At 41.3% G+C, this 14,376-nt stretch overlaps 1 protein-coding gene across 4 annotated transcripts in view; it reads right to left on the reverse strand.

The window, feature by feature from the left end:
- Positions 1-14,376, reverse strand: part of TTBK1 (tau tubulin kinase 1) — a 100,811-nt gene that overhangs the window by 84,266 nt on the left and 2,169 nt on the right. For 2 of the 4 annotated variants that reach the window (XM_053383394.1, XM_053383395.1), the window contains exons 2-3: positions 8,894-8,998; positions 1,859-2,020 (exon numbers count right to left, since the gene is read on the reverse strand). In XM_053383394.1, the coding sequence (XP_053239369.1) occupies positions 1,859-2,020; positions 8,894-8,935 (204 nt within the window). In that variant the 5' untranslated portion in view covers positions 8,936-8,998. The remainder of the gene's footprint in view (positions 1-1,858; positions 2,021-8,893; positions 8,999-14,376) is intronic. The other 2 variants (XM_053383397.1, XM_053383398.1) reach the window with 1 other exon arrangement.

Raw genomic sequence — 14,376 nt, forward strand, 5'->3', positions numbered from 1 at the left:
CATTCCAACACAAGAGAGAATATCAACAGGCTGAGGACAGCTCCAAGGTTTACAGAACTACGAAAAAACTTTGAGCGGGGTGGGGGTGGGGGGGTGGAATCAAGCTTGGAAGACTTTGAATCATCCCAAAGAAAATCAAGCATATTCAGTGGCTACGGCATGATAGCTGAGGTGGGGTGGGGGAGTAGGTTTGGAAAACTGAGGGTGGGGGAGTGGAATGGAGTATCCTGGGAAAGGGCCTAGCTGGCATCCTGAACAGGAGTACTCTGCACTGCAACATTTTATTGCAGGACCCGCTTATAAAATAAGTAAAACAAACAATACATTTTAAAAACTTTGACAGCACTTACGATTATCCAGCTGCTGTTATAGTAATTATGGCCCCACAGGTAGAGATTAAATAGAAAGGAGCTATAGGGTTGCAGAGCAGCCAGCTAGAATCAATCTCTGCATGGACACACTGTCTTTGTTTCTCATTCTGATGGCATTATTAAGGAAGTACATACCGTATTGGCCCGAATATAAGCCGCACCCGCAAATAAGCCACACTTTTAAAATTTGATTTGGCAGCTCAGGGGAGGATTTGGAGCGGCGGGTAAACTGGACGGTGTTGCCCCGTGCTGCTTTGCTGGCGGCGTAAGGTCACAAATATAAGCCGCACAGAATTTGGGGGGAAAGTGCAGCTTATATTCGGGCCAATACAGTATAATTGGTCTGGGGAAACATGATGGTAGAAAATGGAATTCGCTGTTTCTTAAGATATGCTGGGTCCTCTAGGCAATTATTATTATTTATTTACTACCACTATTATTTATACTACCACTACTACTATTTATTCAACTTATATACTGCCCTTTAGCAAAAGATCCCAGGGCGGTGTACAACATTAAGAACACATTTTACAGAGCATCAATAAAAAAATGTAATAAAAAGCATAATGACATATAGCATAATAATGAAATAATCATAATGATCCCAGCCAGCCAGCTTTAACAGGCCATAGATTATTTAATGACTAAAGGCCTGGATAAAGAGAAATGTTTATATGGGCCTTTATATGTTAAAAATCAATATTGTGAAATCTGCCTAAAAGACAACAGGGAACTAGTACTGGCGGCTGGAGCAGTGATGCAATACTCTCCAGTTGACCTGCCTCCCACACCTCTCTCAGCACAAGAGAAGTCACCATGTTCTGCACCAGCTGCAGCTTCCTTATATCAGGCATGCAGAAACTTCTGCCCTCTGGATGTGGTTGGACTGCAAGTCCCATCAGCCCCAGCCATCATGGCCAATCATCAGGGATGTGGGGAGCTGTAGTCCCAACATCATTTGACGAGTGCCTGGTGAATTCATTACAATGAGCAACTGGTGAATGGTAGGTTCATTACAATTTAGATCTTTCTTTCTTTTCTTTTCTTTCTTTCTTTCTTTCTTTCTTTCTTTCTTTCTTTCTTTCTTATAAAAACGCCCACTAAAACCAAGTACAGTCATACCTCATGTTATGTTTGCTTCATGTTACGTTTTTTCAGGTTGCGTCCCGCGGCGACCCGGAAGTAATGGAAAGGGTTACTTCCGGGTTTCACTGCTCGTGCATGGGCAGTAGCGCTAAACAGCGCCACGCACCTGTGCAGATACGGCGCTTCAGGTTGTGGGCTTTTCATGTTGCGAACGGGCTTCCGGAACGGATCCCGTTCACATCCAGAGGTACCACTGTATTCACAAGCTCCTAGAGGCATCAGAGCAGTTAATCAAAAAGAGCAGGATTCAGATAACTGGAAGAGACCCATGTAAAAGGCTAGTTTGAGAATAAGACATTCCATCATGGCTAGAAGAGATGCAGAGAGAGGAAAATACTCACCACTTTCCAACGGTCCTTCACCACGTAGTTGGCCGGCAGAATGTCGACCTGCTCCCCTCCCCCACTCATGTTTGGTTCGTCCTTGATAGCAGCTGCTAGGCACTGCATTTGCCAGCCAGAGAATATTTTAGTAGCAGCTCCCAATTTAAACGAGCCATTTATCTAAGGAAGAAGAGGGAAAACACATACACACGAAAGGGGAGAGAGGAGAAACATAACAGAATTAATGCAGGTCATCACAGGCAGATCGTGCTGGTGAAACAACCCCCGTTTAGACCCAGTGAGAGGAGGTAGCACTAGGAAAGGTGGCAAACTCACCTCGGGGTCAGAGCGCAGCTTGCAACAAGCCTTGCTGGCGCAAGCAGTTGCCCTCTTTACAAAATCCTCAGCGGTCTTCATGCACAAAATCAGCAGAAGCGACCATGCTGTGAGTCAGCAGCACAAACTTAAAAGTAGTGAGTAGTGAAAAGTTACTGGCTTACACCATGCAGGGTGCTTTGGGGGAGAGGGTGGGGAATTGAAAGCCAGCAACTCAAAGACAGGCCGAAGCCAACTTCTTGGATATTGTCTGAGTACCACGACGGTGACAGCAACACCGTAAGAGCTAAACCTGTTCCAAGAACATAAATGATCTCACTGAACTAAACAGATGACTTTCTCTTGAAACAGCTGCCTTTAGCACTCAGCTGACCAAGGATTGCCAGGTACCGCACACAGCAAGATCCAAGGCGTGCGAGCTTTAAGAACGGCTACCTCCATAAGACAGCCAAGCAGAGAAAAGAGTATGTTCAGAACTGCTTCAGCCCTTGGTAGATCTGTCTTCTTTCGACTAAGAGGCCCTATCGACTAAGAGGCCCTATGTAAAATACAGAAGATTTCAACTCTGGTCCTCACCATGCTTACTCAGAAGTTCTATTAATTTGGATGGGTCTTGCTTCAAAGAATGCAAACTTAGGGTTTGTCCTTGTTTCTGTTGCCTTTCCTGTTGTTGGCTATGGACAGTTTGTACTCGTTTATCCTTGTCTATTCCCCGCAACTGGATTTGATCACGTGTAACGCATATTTCAAGGTTTTATTTGCTATGCTACACTGTACATGATTTTTAAACCGCTCTTTTAAAACACAGGCTGGGGGCCAATAAACTGAAACTTATTCCTGATAAAATGAAAGCACTGTGCATGGTTGCTTCCCTAGACTCAGAAGGGGAGATTCAACCTGCTTTGAACAGGGTTGAACTCCCTTTGAAAGATCTGGTTCACACCTTGATCCAACTTTGTTGCTTGAACAGTGGGAGTTTTCAGCTTCGGGTGTTTCTACCAGCTTAAGCTGGTATGTCAGTTGGAATCCTCTTCTGGGCAGGAAAAGTCTGGCAGCATTTATCAATAAATGGTAACATTTGTGTAGTCTACGGTAATGTGTTGTATGTGGGGCTTCCCTTGAAGATAGTTCAGAAGCTGCAATTAGTTCAAAATATAGCAGCTGAGATTTTGAGTAGAACTTGCTGGGAACATCTTCCACCAGTTCTAATAAATATACACTCAAGGAGCCGGTTTGTATCTTTAAAGAGCTTCACAGCTTGGAAACCCAATTCTTAAGGCTCAGTTGCATATCAACTGTCCAAGCACCAACACCTTCCAATTTGAGGCCCTTCTCAGAATGGCTCCACCATCAGAAAATAAGCAGGCAGTGCCTTCTCATCTATGGTACCTCAACTGTGGAACTCCCTCCTCATGGAGGTTTATCTGGCACCCACTTTATTGTTTTTTAGGCATCAGGCTAATCCATGTTAATACTTGCAGGCATTTTAATGGGTTACATTTTGAAATAGCATTTGGAGGATGCTATATTTTAATGCACAGTTTTAACTGTTATTTTAATTTATGTATTGGTTTATTGTATTTTTTATTATTCTTTTGTTTTAAATTACATACCTGTGCAATTCATCTGTGATAAATATTATGAAGGGTGGTATGCACTTTTCACACAGCACTCTTGACATGTGCGCATATGCATATACATACATATATACATATACACACATACGCATACATATATATGTGTGTGTGTGTGTGTGTGTGTATACACACACACACACACACAGACAGACACATATGCCCAAACAGCTTCTAAGCAGTTTACAGCTATAAATCAATGATGAAATACATTACACTACTTATATAAAATAACACAATCTCCCTACAAAACGTTATGTAAGCAAACTAACCCTCAAGAAGTGAAGGTTCCTCATTACAAAAACATTTTCTGAATCCTCAAGGGAGCTAGTGAGCAATTAGAGAGAAATTATTTTTTATTTTTCTGTAAGTAGAGCACAGCAGCTCTGTGCTCCATTTAAGTCTTTCTAAAGCCTTCAAAAATTCTACTTCTCTAGTATTGGTTCTTTGATAATTTTCTAAATTGGATGGGAAGAAAGACATTAATCCTGAAAAAGCAATCCAACTAGCCCTACAACTGTGCAGCTTCCCACACAGCTTTCCTTGAAAGGCATGGAGATTCGTGCAGCAGTTGTAATAGGTAGAGGTCAGATTCCATTACTAAAGGGGGCTTTATTAAAGTGAGACCTGGCCATAGGTATTCATGTTTTAGTAACCTCCATTTCAGACTACTGTAACATGCTTGACGTGGGTCTAATTTAAAAAGAGTTCAGAAAATTAGCTGGTGCAAAATTATAGCTGAGGTCAAACGTCTGGAGTGCCAAAAGTTTAGCCTGAGTTTTGGAGGGTTCTTTTTTGGGGGGGGGGAAGGGTAAAAGTGCTTCTCCCTTTTTGTATTTTATGAGCGAGTGTTAATAAAACTTAATGGAGTACTTTAGCTCTAGCTAGTAGTCACCATAGTTCCCCCACAGATTGGGAATGGGGTGGGAAGAGGAGATAGTGGTTGCCAGCTGATTACAGCAAGGGAGCTACAGTAAATTCCCCCATTAGAGTCACACGCTCCACCTTCAACGATAAGCAGAAATCCCCCACGGCACAAATTTTTGGCCTATAAAAGGAGGCATTTTGCTGCCATCAGACTGTTGGCAGAGTTATGGTTCAGATCATATTACTCTGGTTCTGTTAATCTACACTGGCTGTCTATTTGGTTCAATGGCCACTAGGCACATAGATTTCTCGAGTAGTGGCACCAATTCTATGGAATATACAAACACACAAATAAAAAGTAAAAACCACATAAAGAATCAAAACAATGGTTCATCAGCTGTTACCATGCTTTTCTTAACAGTCTGCATAAGCTTAGCAGTACCGAAAAGTTTTCAGCAAACATTTAAAGGTCAATAAAGAAGATGCCTGCTGAATCTCTATCAAAGGACAACTCCACAGGGCTGGGCCAATAACTCTAAAGGGTTCGGCTTTGTGTTGCTGTCAATAAGCCTCAACAACTAAGGGGACAACCAGTGACATTCCTAAAGGTGATCATTCCTGTAGGATCACTCCTACAGATGATGTGGGCTAGAAGAGTTCAGGTGGTCCCTAAAGGACCCTGGACTTAAGTTATTGAGGTTTTAAGTTGTTTATTATAAACTTATTTTGTGTGTATATATGTATATCTTACTTTTACTCTGATTTATTCATTATTAAGTATATTGACAGTTATGTTTGATTTTAAAATAATAACTTTTAAAAATGAAATAAACTGTCCCCTTTTCTTTGGATCATTGAGACTCGAGAAACAACAACATACAGGAAGCTATTTAGCAAGCTTTGAACAGTATCTCACATCTACTAGGACAGCCTTCCCTAACCCAGCTCGAGGTATTTTGGAGTATAATTCTTCCAAGACCCAAGCTAGCACAGCCAGTAATCAAGGATGATGGGAGTTGTGGTCCAAAACAACTGGAGGGCACAGGCATATGGGACTGTCAGTAAAAGTTCCTGGGAACTTATTGAGTCCTCTGGAGCCTACAGCACAGCTTCTGCCAATCTAACTGAATTTCACACAATTTAATCATTTTCAGGGCAGGAAGCCAATGCCCTTCAAGGTAAAGATGCTGACTTGCCAGCAGCTGCTACTATATGGCACAACATAACAAGAACTCTGCTAGATCAGATCAATGCCCCATCTAGTCCAGCATGCTGTTCTCACAGTGGCCAACCAGATGCCTGTGGGGAGCACGCAAACAGGACCTGGAAAAAACAGCACTCTGATTGCACAGTGATTCCTAGCAACTGGTATTCAGCAGCATACAGTCTCTGACAGCATCAGCCATTGCTCAGTTTATTTTATATTTGTTAACGCATAATGGCAAATATTGACGCGAGTATAGCCTAAGTGTGAAGTCAAGATAAACCCCACGTTCTTTATAATTTCCCCCCTCCTTGTTCTCCTTCCCCATACTGCTTTTTCTGCATTCTTGTAAATATCCCAGCTATGTCAAAGGCTTGGGTGTTTATTCGCCTAACTTACCATTTCAAGAATTCCAGCACCTGTCTGACATTTCAAGTGCTAAGCTTGCAAAATATTCTCTCTTCATTCAATTCCATTCAGGGAATTAAGCAAGCAAACATTGGCAAGAGAACTTGAATAATGGGTCCCCTTTTGCTGCCTCCTTGTCACCCTTACTAAATACCAATTGCCTGGGAGATACTCTAAGCAGCGACACACATTTTGTGTGTGTAGTGTGCACTAAGAACTGGACTTCTGCTTCTTTTGCTGGTGTGCCTTTCTGAACTGAAATAATGCCCAAAATAATTTACCGTATTTTTTGCACCATAACACTCACTTTTTTCCTCCTAAAAAGTAAGGGGAAATGTCTGTGCGTGTTATGGAGGGAATGCCTACGGGTGGCGTGCCTACGGATTTTCCTCCTCTAAAAACTACGTGTGTGTTATGGTCAGGTGCGTGTTATAGAGCGAAAAATACGGTATCTACCAGGCATCAACTCATAGATTATATCCAGCCAGATGTAGACAAGAGCACATAAGTGTTAGTGTGGGATACCTTGCTTTGAAGTTAGCCTTGAAAGAAAGCTCATGCAATTGCTATCTATCAATAGCAGTTGCCTCTTTCTGAACAAAGTTGAAAAACCATACATAATAGAAGTAATTAGCTTTAAAATAAGCAATTGGCTAGAACAGGCAGCAGGAAAGAAGCCGGGATTCTAAAAAGCCTCTAGGAGAGAATTGTTTTCAGAACAGTAGTGAAATCAGCTGATGTATCCCTACATGGGAGACAGCTAAACAAATGCAGGTTACAACCCTGTATTAAATAATTAGCAGGGTTCTCTCAAGGAACAGTAGAATGGAGATCCAGTTTTGGAACATTATAGATCATAATGCAATTAAGAAGGGTCTTTTATTTTCCCTATTATAGCTTTAGCAATTTTGGAACGTCTGTTAGAATAAAAAGCTTTAAATATGAAATCTGTGGTGTTCAACATGCCTTTCCTATGTTAAATCTCTCACTTTGAGTCTGCTGCAGCATTTGCCCAAACACAGCCAAAATATAAAAAATAATATCCAAAATCTCTTCAGAATGCTCTATTGCCTCCAATCAGCAGAACAAAGCTATGGAAGTCTGGCTCTCACCATCTTACTAAAGATCCTGGAAAACACTTAAGTGTTTTATGCACAATTCTGAAGAACTGCAATATCCCAGTTTATTTCAGGATACATCCTCACCTCAGGAAGCCTAAGAATTAGAACAATCAATGTTTATTCAAATTGTTGGAAATCATGACCACCCCACAGATTCATCACCAGTATTTGCCCACCCAAAATAAAGAACTTACTTATTTTACTTAAACTGATTTATGTGAGCCAAGGAGAGGTTGTTAAGGAGCTCAGGGGGTGGGGGAGGGGAACATACCTGATCCAGCTATCTGGAGAGTAGGATGAGAATTCCCAACACTATGAGTTGATTTTAAAAGAGTATTGGTCCCTTCACAAAGCAAGAAGAGTAGAAAGAGCAGAAAATTGTATACATATTTTAAGCCAAGATTCTTGCTTTTGTGCATTTCCAAAACGCAGAGAGATGCTTTCTTTTCTTGGTCGGAGTACAGAGAGAAATGGCAATAGAGGGAACAACTGTATAAAGTAACGACCCAAGTAGTGTTTTTGCAAATGAGGAATAGCGTGGTTCAGAACCCAACATCAATGAATTACAGCATGGGCTACTATTATTACACGTATATCCTGACACTACGCTACACAAAATTTTAGTAGTCCTCTGCCACACAAATCTTACTCAAGTCCCCTGCATAGTAGGTTAGGCCAAGAATATGACTAGATCAGGGTCACCCACTAAGCCTTATGGCCAAGCAGAGATTTGAGGCTAGGTCTCCTGAGTGCAAGACCAACACACTTCCTACTCCACCACACTGGATCTCAGTGGCAAGGTTTAGTGTGAACATGCAAGCACATGGGCTCCCAGAGAGATCATGGCCACTTTGCTCCTCTCTAGTTTTGCTGCTGTATCATGCTGAGTAAAGCCATAGTTTGCCTTAGCATGGCATCTGAACCTAGCTCATAGTTCAACTCTCTCCAGACTAATGATCAGCTTGTTGCTTGTCCAAGGAGCTAAACCATAAGCCCAGATGACATGCTAAGCCAAACCACGCTTTAGTTCAGAGTGATGCAACAGCAAAACAATAAGAGGAGAGAAACTACTGCAAACCCTTCTTCCAGAACCTGCATGCATTCACAATAAGCCATGACTTTTGATATGTGGACCAGGTCAGAATATTACAGGCAAAGCAGATTTAGAAATTCCCATTCTCAACCTATGCTATTTTTTTTTTTTACAAAAGCAATTAGCAGACTTGTGCGGTATTTTAAAAAAGCCTCAAAGACAAAAGTAATGAGCATGATGCAAGAGTAAAGCAGACAGCAAAACATTTAATAATGACATGGTGTTTTAAAAGTTGTCAGGTTCTGCAGAAACCACAGATTGATTAATTTTATGTCACTGAAGCAGAGGGACAGCAGCAAGCTAAGAATGAGTCCTTATTTCTATTTTTATCTTCAAATATTTATTTTCATGTGGCAAGATCCTGGGTTAGGTGACAGCTAGAGTCCCCACCTCTGCTGTGGCCTCCTCTCCTCTGGGATGTCTGCTTCTCATCGGACTGCCCAGGAAAGAATCCCCCTTAGAAATTCTTTACTGATACTTCACAGGATCCAGGTTCTGGAAAAATCAAATGTAAGGATGATACATCTAAGGAATATTCAGTCCCTAGTAAGTTGGAAATTTGCATGCAGTTCAGTCTAACCACCACCATTGACTGTGAGATGCCAAATATCATATTTATTTATTTATTTGCTATCTTTTCCATCTCAGTATATTCCTTTGGTGTGTGGATGAATTCCAGGTCTATCTCAGAAACACTGTCTAGCTGGGGTTTTTTTACATGCTTGCTACCCCCCAGGTTGTACTTATCTACCAGACATTTATAGGATGCAGTCTGGGATGATCTCAGTTGCAGTTCCCCCAAAATTCATTTGACTGTCTGTTCTATCGTCAGGACACAGGGCTATTGCCTGTTCAAAATTTTAATGGATTGCTTGTATTTTGAGAGCTCTGCCCACAATAATTTGGAGGCTGAGTTGCTCATATAATCAAAAGAAGCAAAAACTCAAAGGGCAACCTAAATTTTATCTAGTAAAGTCCTTGCACATGGTACTGCCTTAAAACAGGCATCATTCAACATTTATCTGGTGTATCTTTGTCTATTGGGTTGTTGATCGATCTCCCTCTGCTTGCTCTGCATACCAAACCAGCACACCTCCTTCAGTTAGGCACCGCATTAGGAGACAAAAGTAGTATAGCGATTACACCAAGGAAATGCCAGCTGAAACTAAATAAACCAGTACTAACAAGGCATGAATGACCTAGTATTCATGAACTGCAGCAGATTCAAATAACCACTTTTAGAGCTTATTTTCAATCTGTGCCTAGAGCTGTCAATCTGTGGATTTTTTAAAAAAGTGCCCGCTGGAGGGAGAGGTCCATAGATAGACCAGGACAAGTTGAGTGGTCGGGAATAGAGCCTGGAGGGTTTTGGTGGGTCAGATCAGGATGTGGGAGACAGTTGAAAACAATTCTCCTCTGCTTCAAAATATCAAGTTCATATGATTGGTACAAAGAGCCAGGCGTTGAGACCAGAAGCATAAAAAGATGTAACAGTTTAGCAGTGCACCTTCCAAACAGATAAATTTCTGGGCTGTGTTAAAAATACCGTAACCACAGGAAGAAACAACTATGATATATCATTTCCACTCTTTATCTGTAAAGTAAGGAGGAATTCTCATCCAACACAGGACATTCATTTGTAGATAACATGGTTAGTGTTTTAAACACACTCTTTTTTATTTAGCATGAAAACCAATGGTGATTTTTTAATGTAAAAGAAGAAAATTCCTCGAAGCACTGTTGCTGCAGATTTAGGGCCAGTTCAACTAACCTGTGGTGGAAGCCAGGATAAGGATTCCTACTAGCGCAACAGGGTTTTCTCCCCCTCTGCTACACCTGTGCGTCCCTCAAACTTACTCTGGAGGGTCAGAAGAACCCCCAGAACAGGACATAGGGGAGATTATTCCATCAAGCAAGTAGAAATGTTTGTGCTGACAGAATAATCTTCTAAAATCTATGCTGAATTCTACCCTGTCATGAGTCCCTGGAGGGAATAGTCAGACATGGAGGGGGAATAGGAGGACCTCAGAGAATTGGAGCTGAAGGACCCTGGAGAACTTTATAGTGGAATGAGGGAAGTAGAACCGGGACCCCAAGAAGTGTTTGATCCCAGGAAGGGACCTGGAAGCTTAGGGAATCTGGAACTAGGGTAGGGACCAAGCAATTTGCTAGAAAAACGTAATACTCCTATGACATTGGACACTGAAACGTTAACACCTCCTCTTGTCAGTGAGGAGCCTCCCGGTTCTGAGGAGACAACTGAGAGTACGTTTTGGTGCTTCCATCAACATGGAGTCACCAGAGCAAACAAATCTCACGGAGCCTAACTCACTCAAGGGAGTTCATTTGCTTGCCCAGTCTTGGACCCCAGCCACTTGACACACAAATAGCTGTGCCTACCCCACACTTCAAAAGGAACATGCTTGTTGAAGCAACATCTTAGCTTGCATTCAGGCACGTATCTGAACCTCTTATGAACCTGATGAACCTTGTAACCTGTAGTGTGCCTATCTGATTGAGCATTAAAGCCTTTGGCAAAACAAGAGCTGAGAGTTTGAGAGCTTTGTCTGCCAGTGGGGACCAGGACAAACCCTCAGAAGACAACAGCAAAAGTTTAACTAAAAAAGTGAAAATTTTAACAAACTGAGCTAAATTGGGTGGTGGAAAAGTAAACACTTTTCTCTCCCCTAACAATAATGCAGATTTCAAGCCTTGCGTCTCAGGAAATAAAGAGAGAGCCAAGAATTTCTAATAGGAACAAATTGGACTTCTTCAAAATCCTGCCTTATAGGAAGTTCAAAGAAGACTAACCAGGTGGCCTGTTTGCCTGCTCAGCCAGGTGCTATCCCTTGAAGGGGAACTTCAAGGAACCTGCTCTCCCTTCTTACGGTTCTTTATCTTTTAACCAGACTTTGACCAAACAACCCTTCAAACAGAGAAGCAACTGAAATACAGGACTGTCATCTTTAAAATAGGACTTATATTCACATTAATTGGGTACCATTTTTCATTCCCGCCGCCCCTGAAATAACAAAAACGGTGCTTTTGGGAAGATATCGATAGTAGCACAAGGAATTTTCTTGTGGATCAATATAAGATTATCTAACTATTTTTAACATACTTGATTGCAATAGTGCTGTGGATCACCTGACTTTAAAGCAGTGCAAAATATTTGAGTATAAGAGTCATCTGAAATACAACAAAAACGCTGACACTTTTGGCATATTAGGAACCACCAACATTTTCACTTTTTGGAATTACCGTAATTATCTTCACCTCCAAATGTCTGTAAAAAATAAAAATAAAAATTTCCTTACCCATGTGCAGAAAAAAAAGGTTTTACTTACACCTCAAAAAAAGTATAAAACTTCCTGAAATATCTCAGTCTTCAACGCTAGAAGGTCTGATGCATAACTCCCACCTAGTACATGCGATGAGATTATACACATCCCTGAAAAGAGTATATCTCTATTCTGGTTTCCCAAATGAATACTATTTAAAAATATAAAAGAAGACATTTAAAAGCTTTGGACAAGTGACTCACCGAAAAGCCACCATCAATCAGCAGCATCAGAAATACAGGAAGAAGTGCAAGCACACTGATTGCAGTGGCCACAAAATGTATGAGCACTTAAAATAGCATTTTAAAAGTATTTCACAACTACTGTCTACGAATAGCCACAGCTGGTATATCGGCTGCAACTGGGGGGGGGGGGAGCACTCTTAGTCACTGAGAATACCTCTCCCTCAAGTGATCATGATGGATCCAAGAGTACTCCCAAGCTATTCATCTGCACCTTCAGGTAGAGTGCAACCTGTTAATCTCCTGAATTTGGAAACCACTCACACATAGAGCTTGTGTTACTAGGATTCAGCTTCAATTTACTGGCCCTCATGTAGCCCTTACCAACTCCAGACATTAGTCCAGGATTTGCACACTTTCTCCTAAGTCAAATGTTACAGAAAAGTAGAGTCAAGTGTCATCAGCATACTGGTGACACCTAGGTCCAAATCTGCTAATGACCACTCCCAATGGCTTCAAATAGATGTTAAAAAGCACTGGGAACAATATAGTATCCTAAGTGACGTCACAGTCACAGTATGTCTTCCCTGCAGACTGATCACTAGGGTAATCACTCAGCAAAACTGGGATCAGACTAAAGACTAATCTACTTCCACATCCTGTTCTCACAGTAGCCAATCAATTGTCCATGAGAAGCTTGCAAGCAGAACATGAGCACACCAGCAATCTCTCTACTAGAGATTCTCAGCAACTGGTATTCAAAGACATACTTCCTCCAACAGTGGAGATAGAACATGACCTTATCCTGCATGAAGTTGTCTAATCCTCTTTTAAAGCCATCCAACTGATGGCAATCAGATCTTGTGGGAGCTAATTCTACTGTTTAACTATGTGCTGTCTGAAGAAGTACTTCCTTATGTCTATCCTAAATCTTCCGGCATTCAGCTTACTGGGGTGGTCTGGGTTCTAGCACAATCAGAGAGAAAAACATTTCTCTAGCCTTCACACCATGCATTTTATACACCACTGTCACAGTCCCTCTAAATGTGGTTGCCTTTCCTCTTAGGAGAGCTCGTCCACCCTCTTGATTTCCCTTTTTCAAGCTCTACAATATTCTTTTGATGGGTGGTGACCAGAATTGTACAAAATATTCAAAGTATGGATGCACCAGAGTTGTAGAATGGTACTATGATATTGGCAGCTTTATTTTCAATTCCTTTCCTGATTTTCCAAACATGGAATTCATGCTTTTCACAGCTGCTGCACACCGGCTCAACAATCTTAGTGAGATATCCACCACAACCCCCAAGGTCTCCTTCCCAGTCAATGCCAGTTCAGACCTCTTCAGCATATGTGAAATTAGGATGTTTTGCCCCAATGTGCATCACTTTACACATGCTTACATCGAATCACATTTTAATGTTAAATCACCCAGATTGAAGAGATCCTTTTTGAACTCCTTGCAATCCCTCTTCTTTTTAACTACTCTGAACAATTTGGTATCATCAGCAAACTTGGCTACCTCACTGTTCACCCAATCTTTTATGAAGCAGCTATAAAGTACAGGATTCAGTACCAATCCTTGGGGATTACCACTTCTTACATCCCTTCATTTATCCCTACTCTCCGCTTCATGTTCCTAAACCAGTGCCTGCTAAGCTTGTTCAAGTGTCGTTGGCAAAGTGCTTTATCAAAAGCTTTTGAAAGTCCAAGTACACAAAGTTGACTGGTCACCTCTATAAGCTTAATGACACTCTCAAAGAACTTTAAAAGGGTATTGAGACAGAACTTGTCCTTGCAGACATTATGTTGGTTCTGCTTCAGTAAGACTTGTTCTTCTATATGCTTGGTAATTCTTTTGTTAATAATGCTTTCCAGTAGTTGTCCCAAAATAGGCATTAGGCTAACAGGCCTATGATCCATTTTTTAAAACTGTTGTTACATTAGCCACTTTTCAGTCCTTAGACATATAGGCTGCTCTTAGGAACAATTTACATATTTTTATTAGAAGATCAGCAACTTCACACCTGAGTTCTTTTAAGAACTCTCAGGTGGATACCATCCAGGTCCAGACCTGGTGATTTGTGATACCCAAAACAATAATTCAAATGCCCCAATATCTTAAGACTGTCAGTGGCTAGAAGAGATCAGAATGGCAAGAAAATACACTATCCTAGGTTGCTTAAATTTCCTTGATCAATCAGGTCTGACATTAAAAAATACAGTGCTAGATGGACCATGGGTATGACAAGTGATATTCTTAGTCACCAGATAACTAGGTTATGTCATGAGATATCTGGATCCAACAACAAAGGCCAACATTTAACCCCAAATAATGTCTAGTGGGAAA

This window comes from Podarcis raffonei, chromosome 3 (assembly GCF_027172205.1).
Source record: "Podarcis raffonei isolate rPodRaf1 chromosome 3, rPodRaf1.pri, whole genome shotgun sequence".
In the NCBI taxonomy this organism is placed as follows: Eukaryota; Metazoa; Chordata; class Lepidosauria; order Squamata; family Lacertidae; genus Podarcis; species Podarcis raffonei.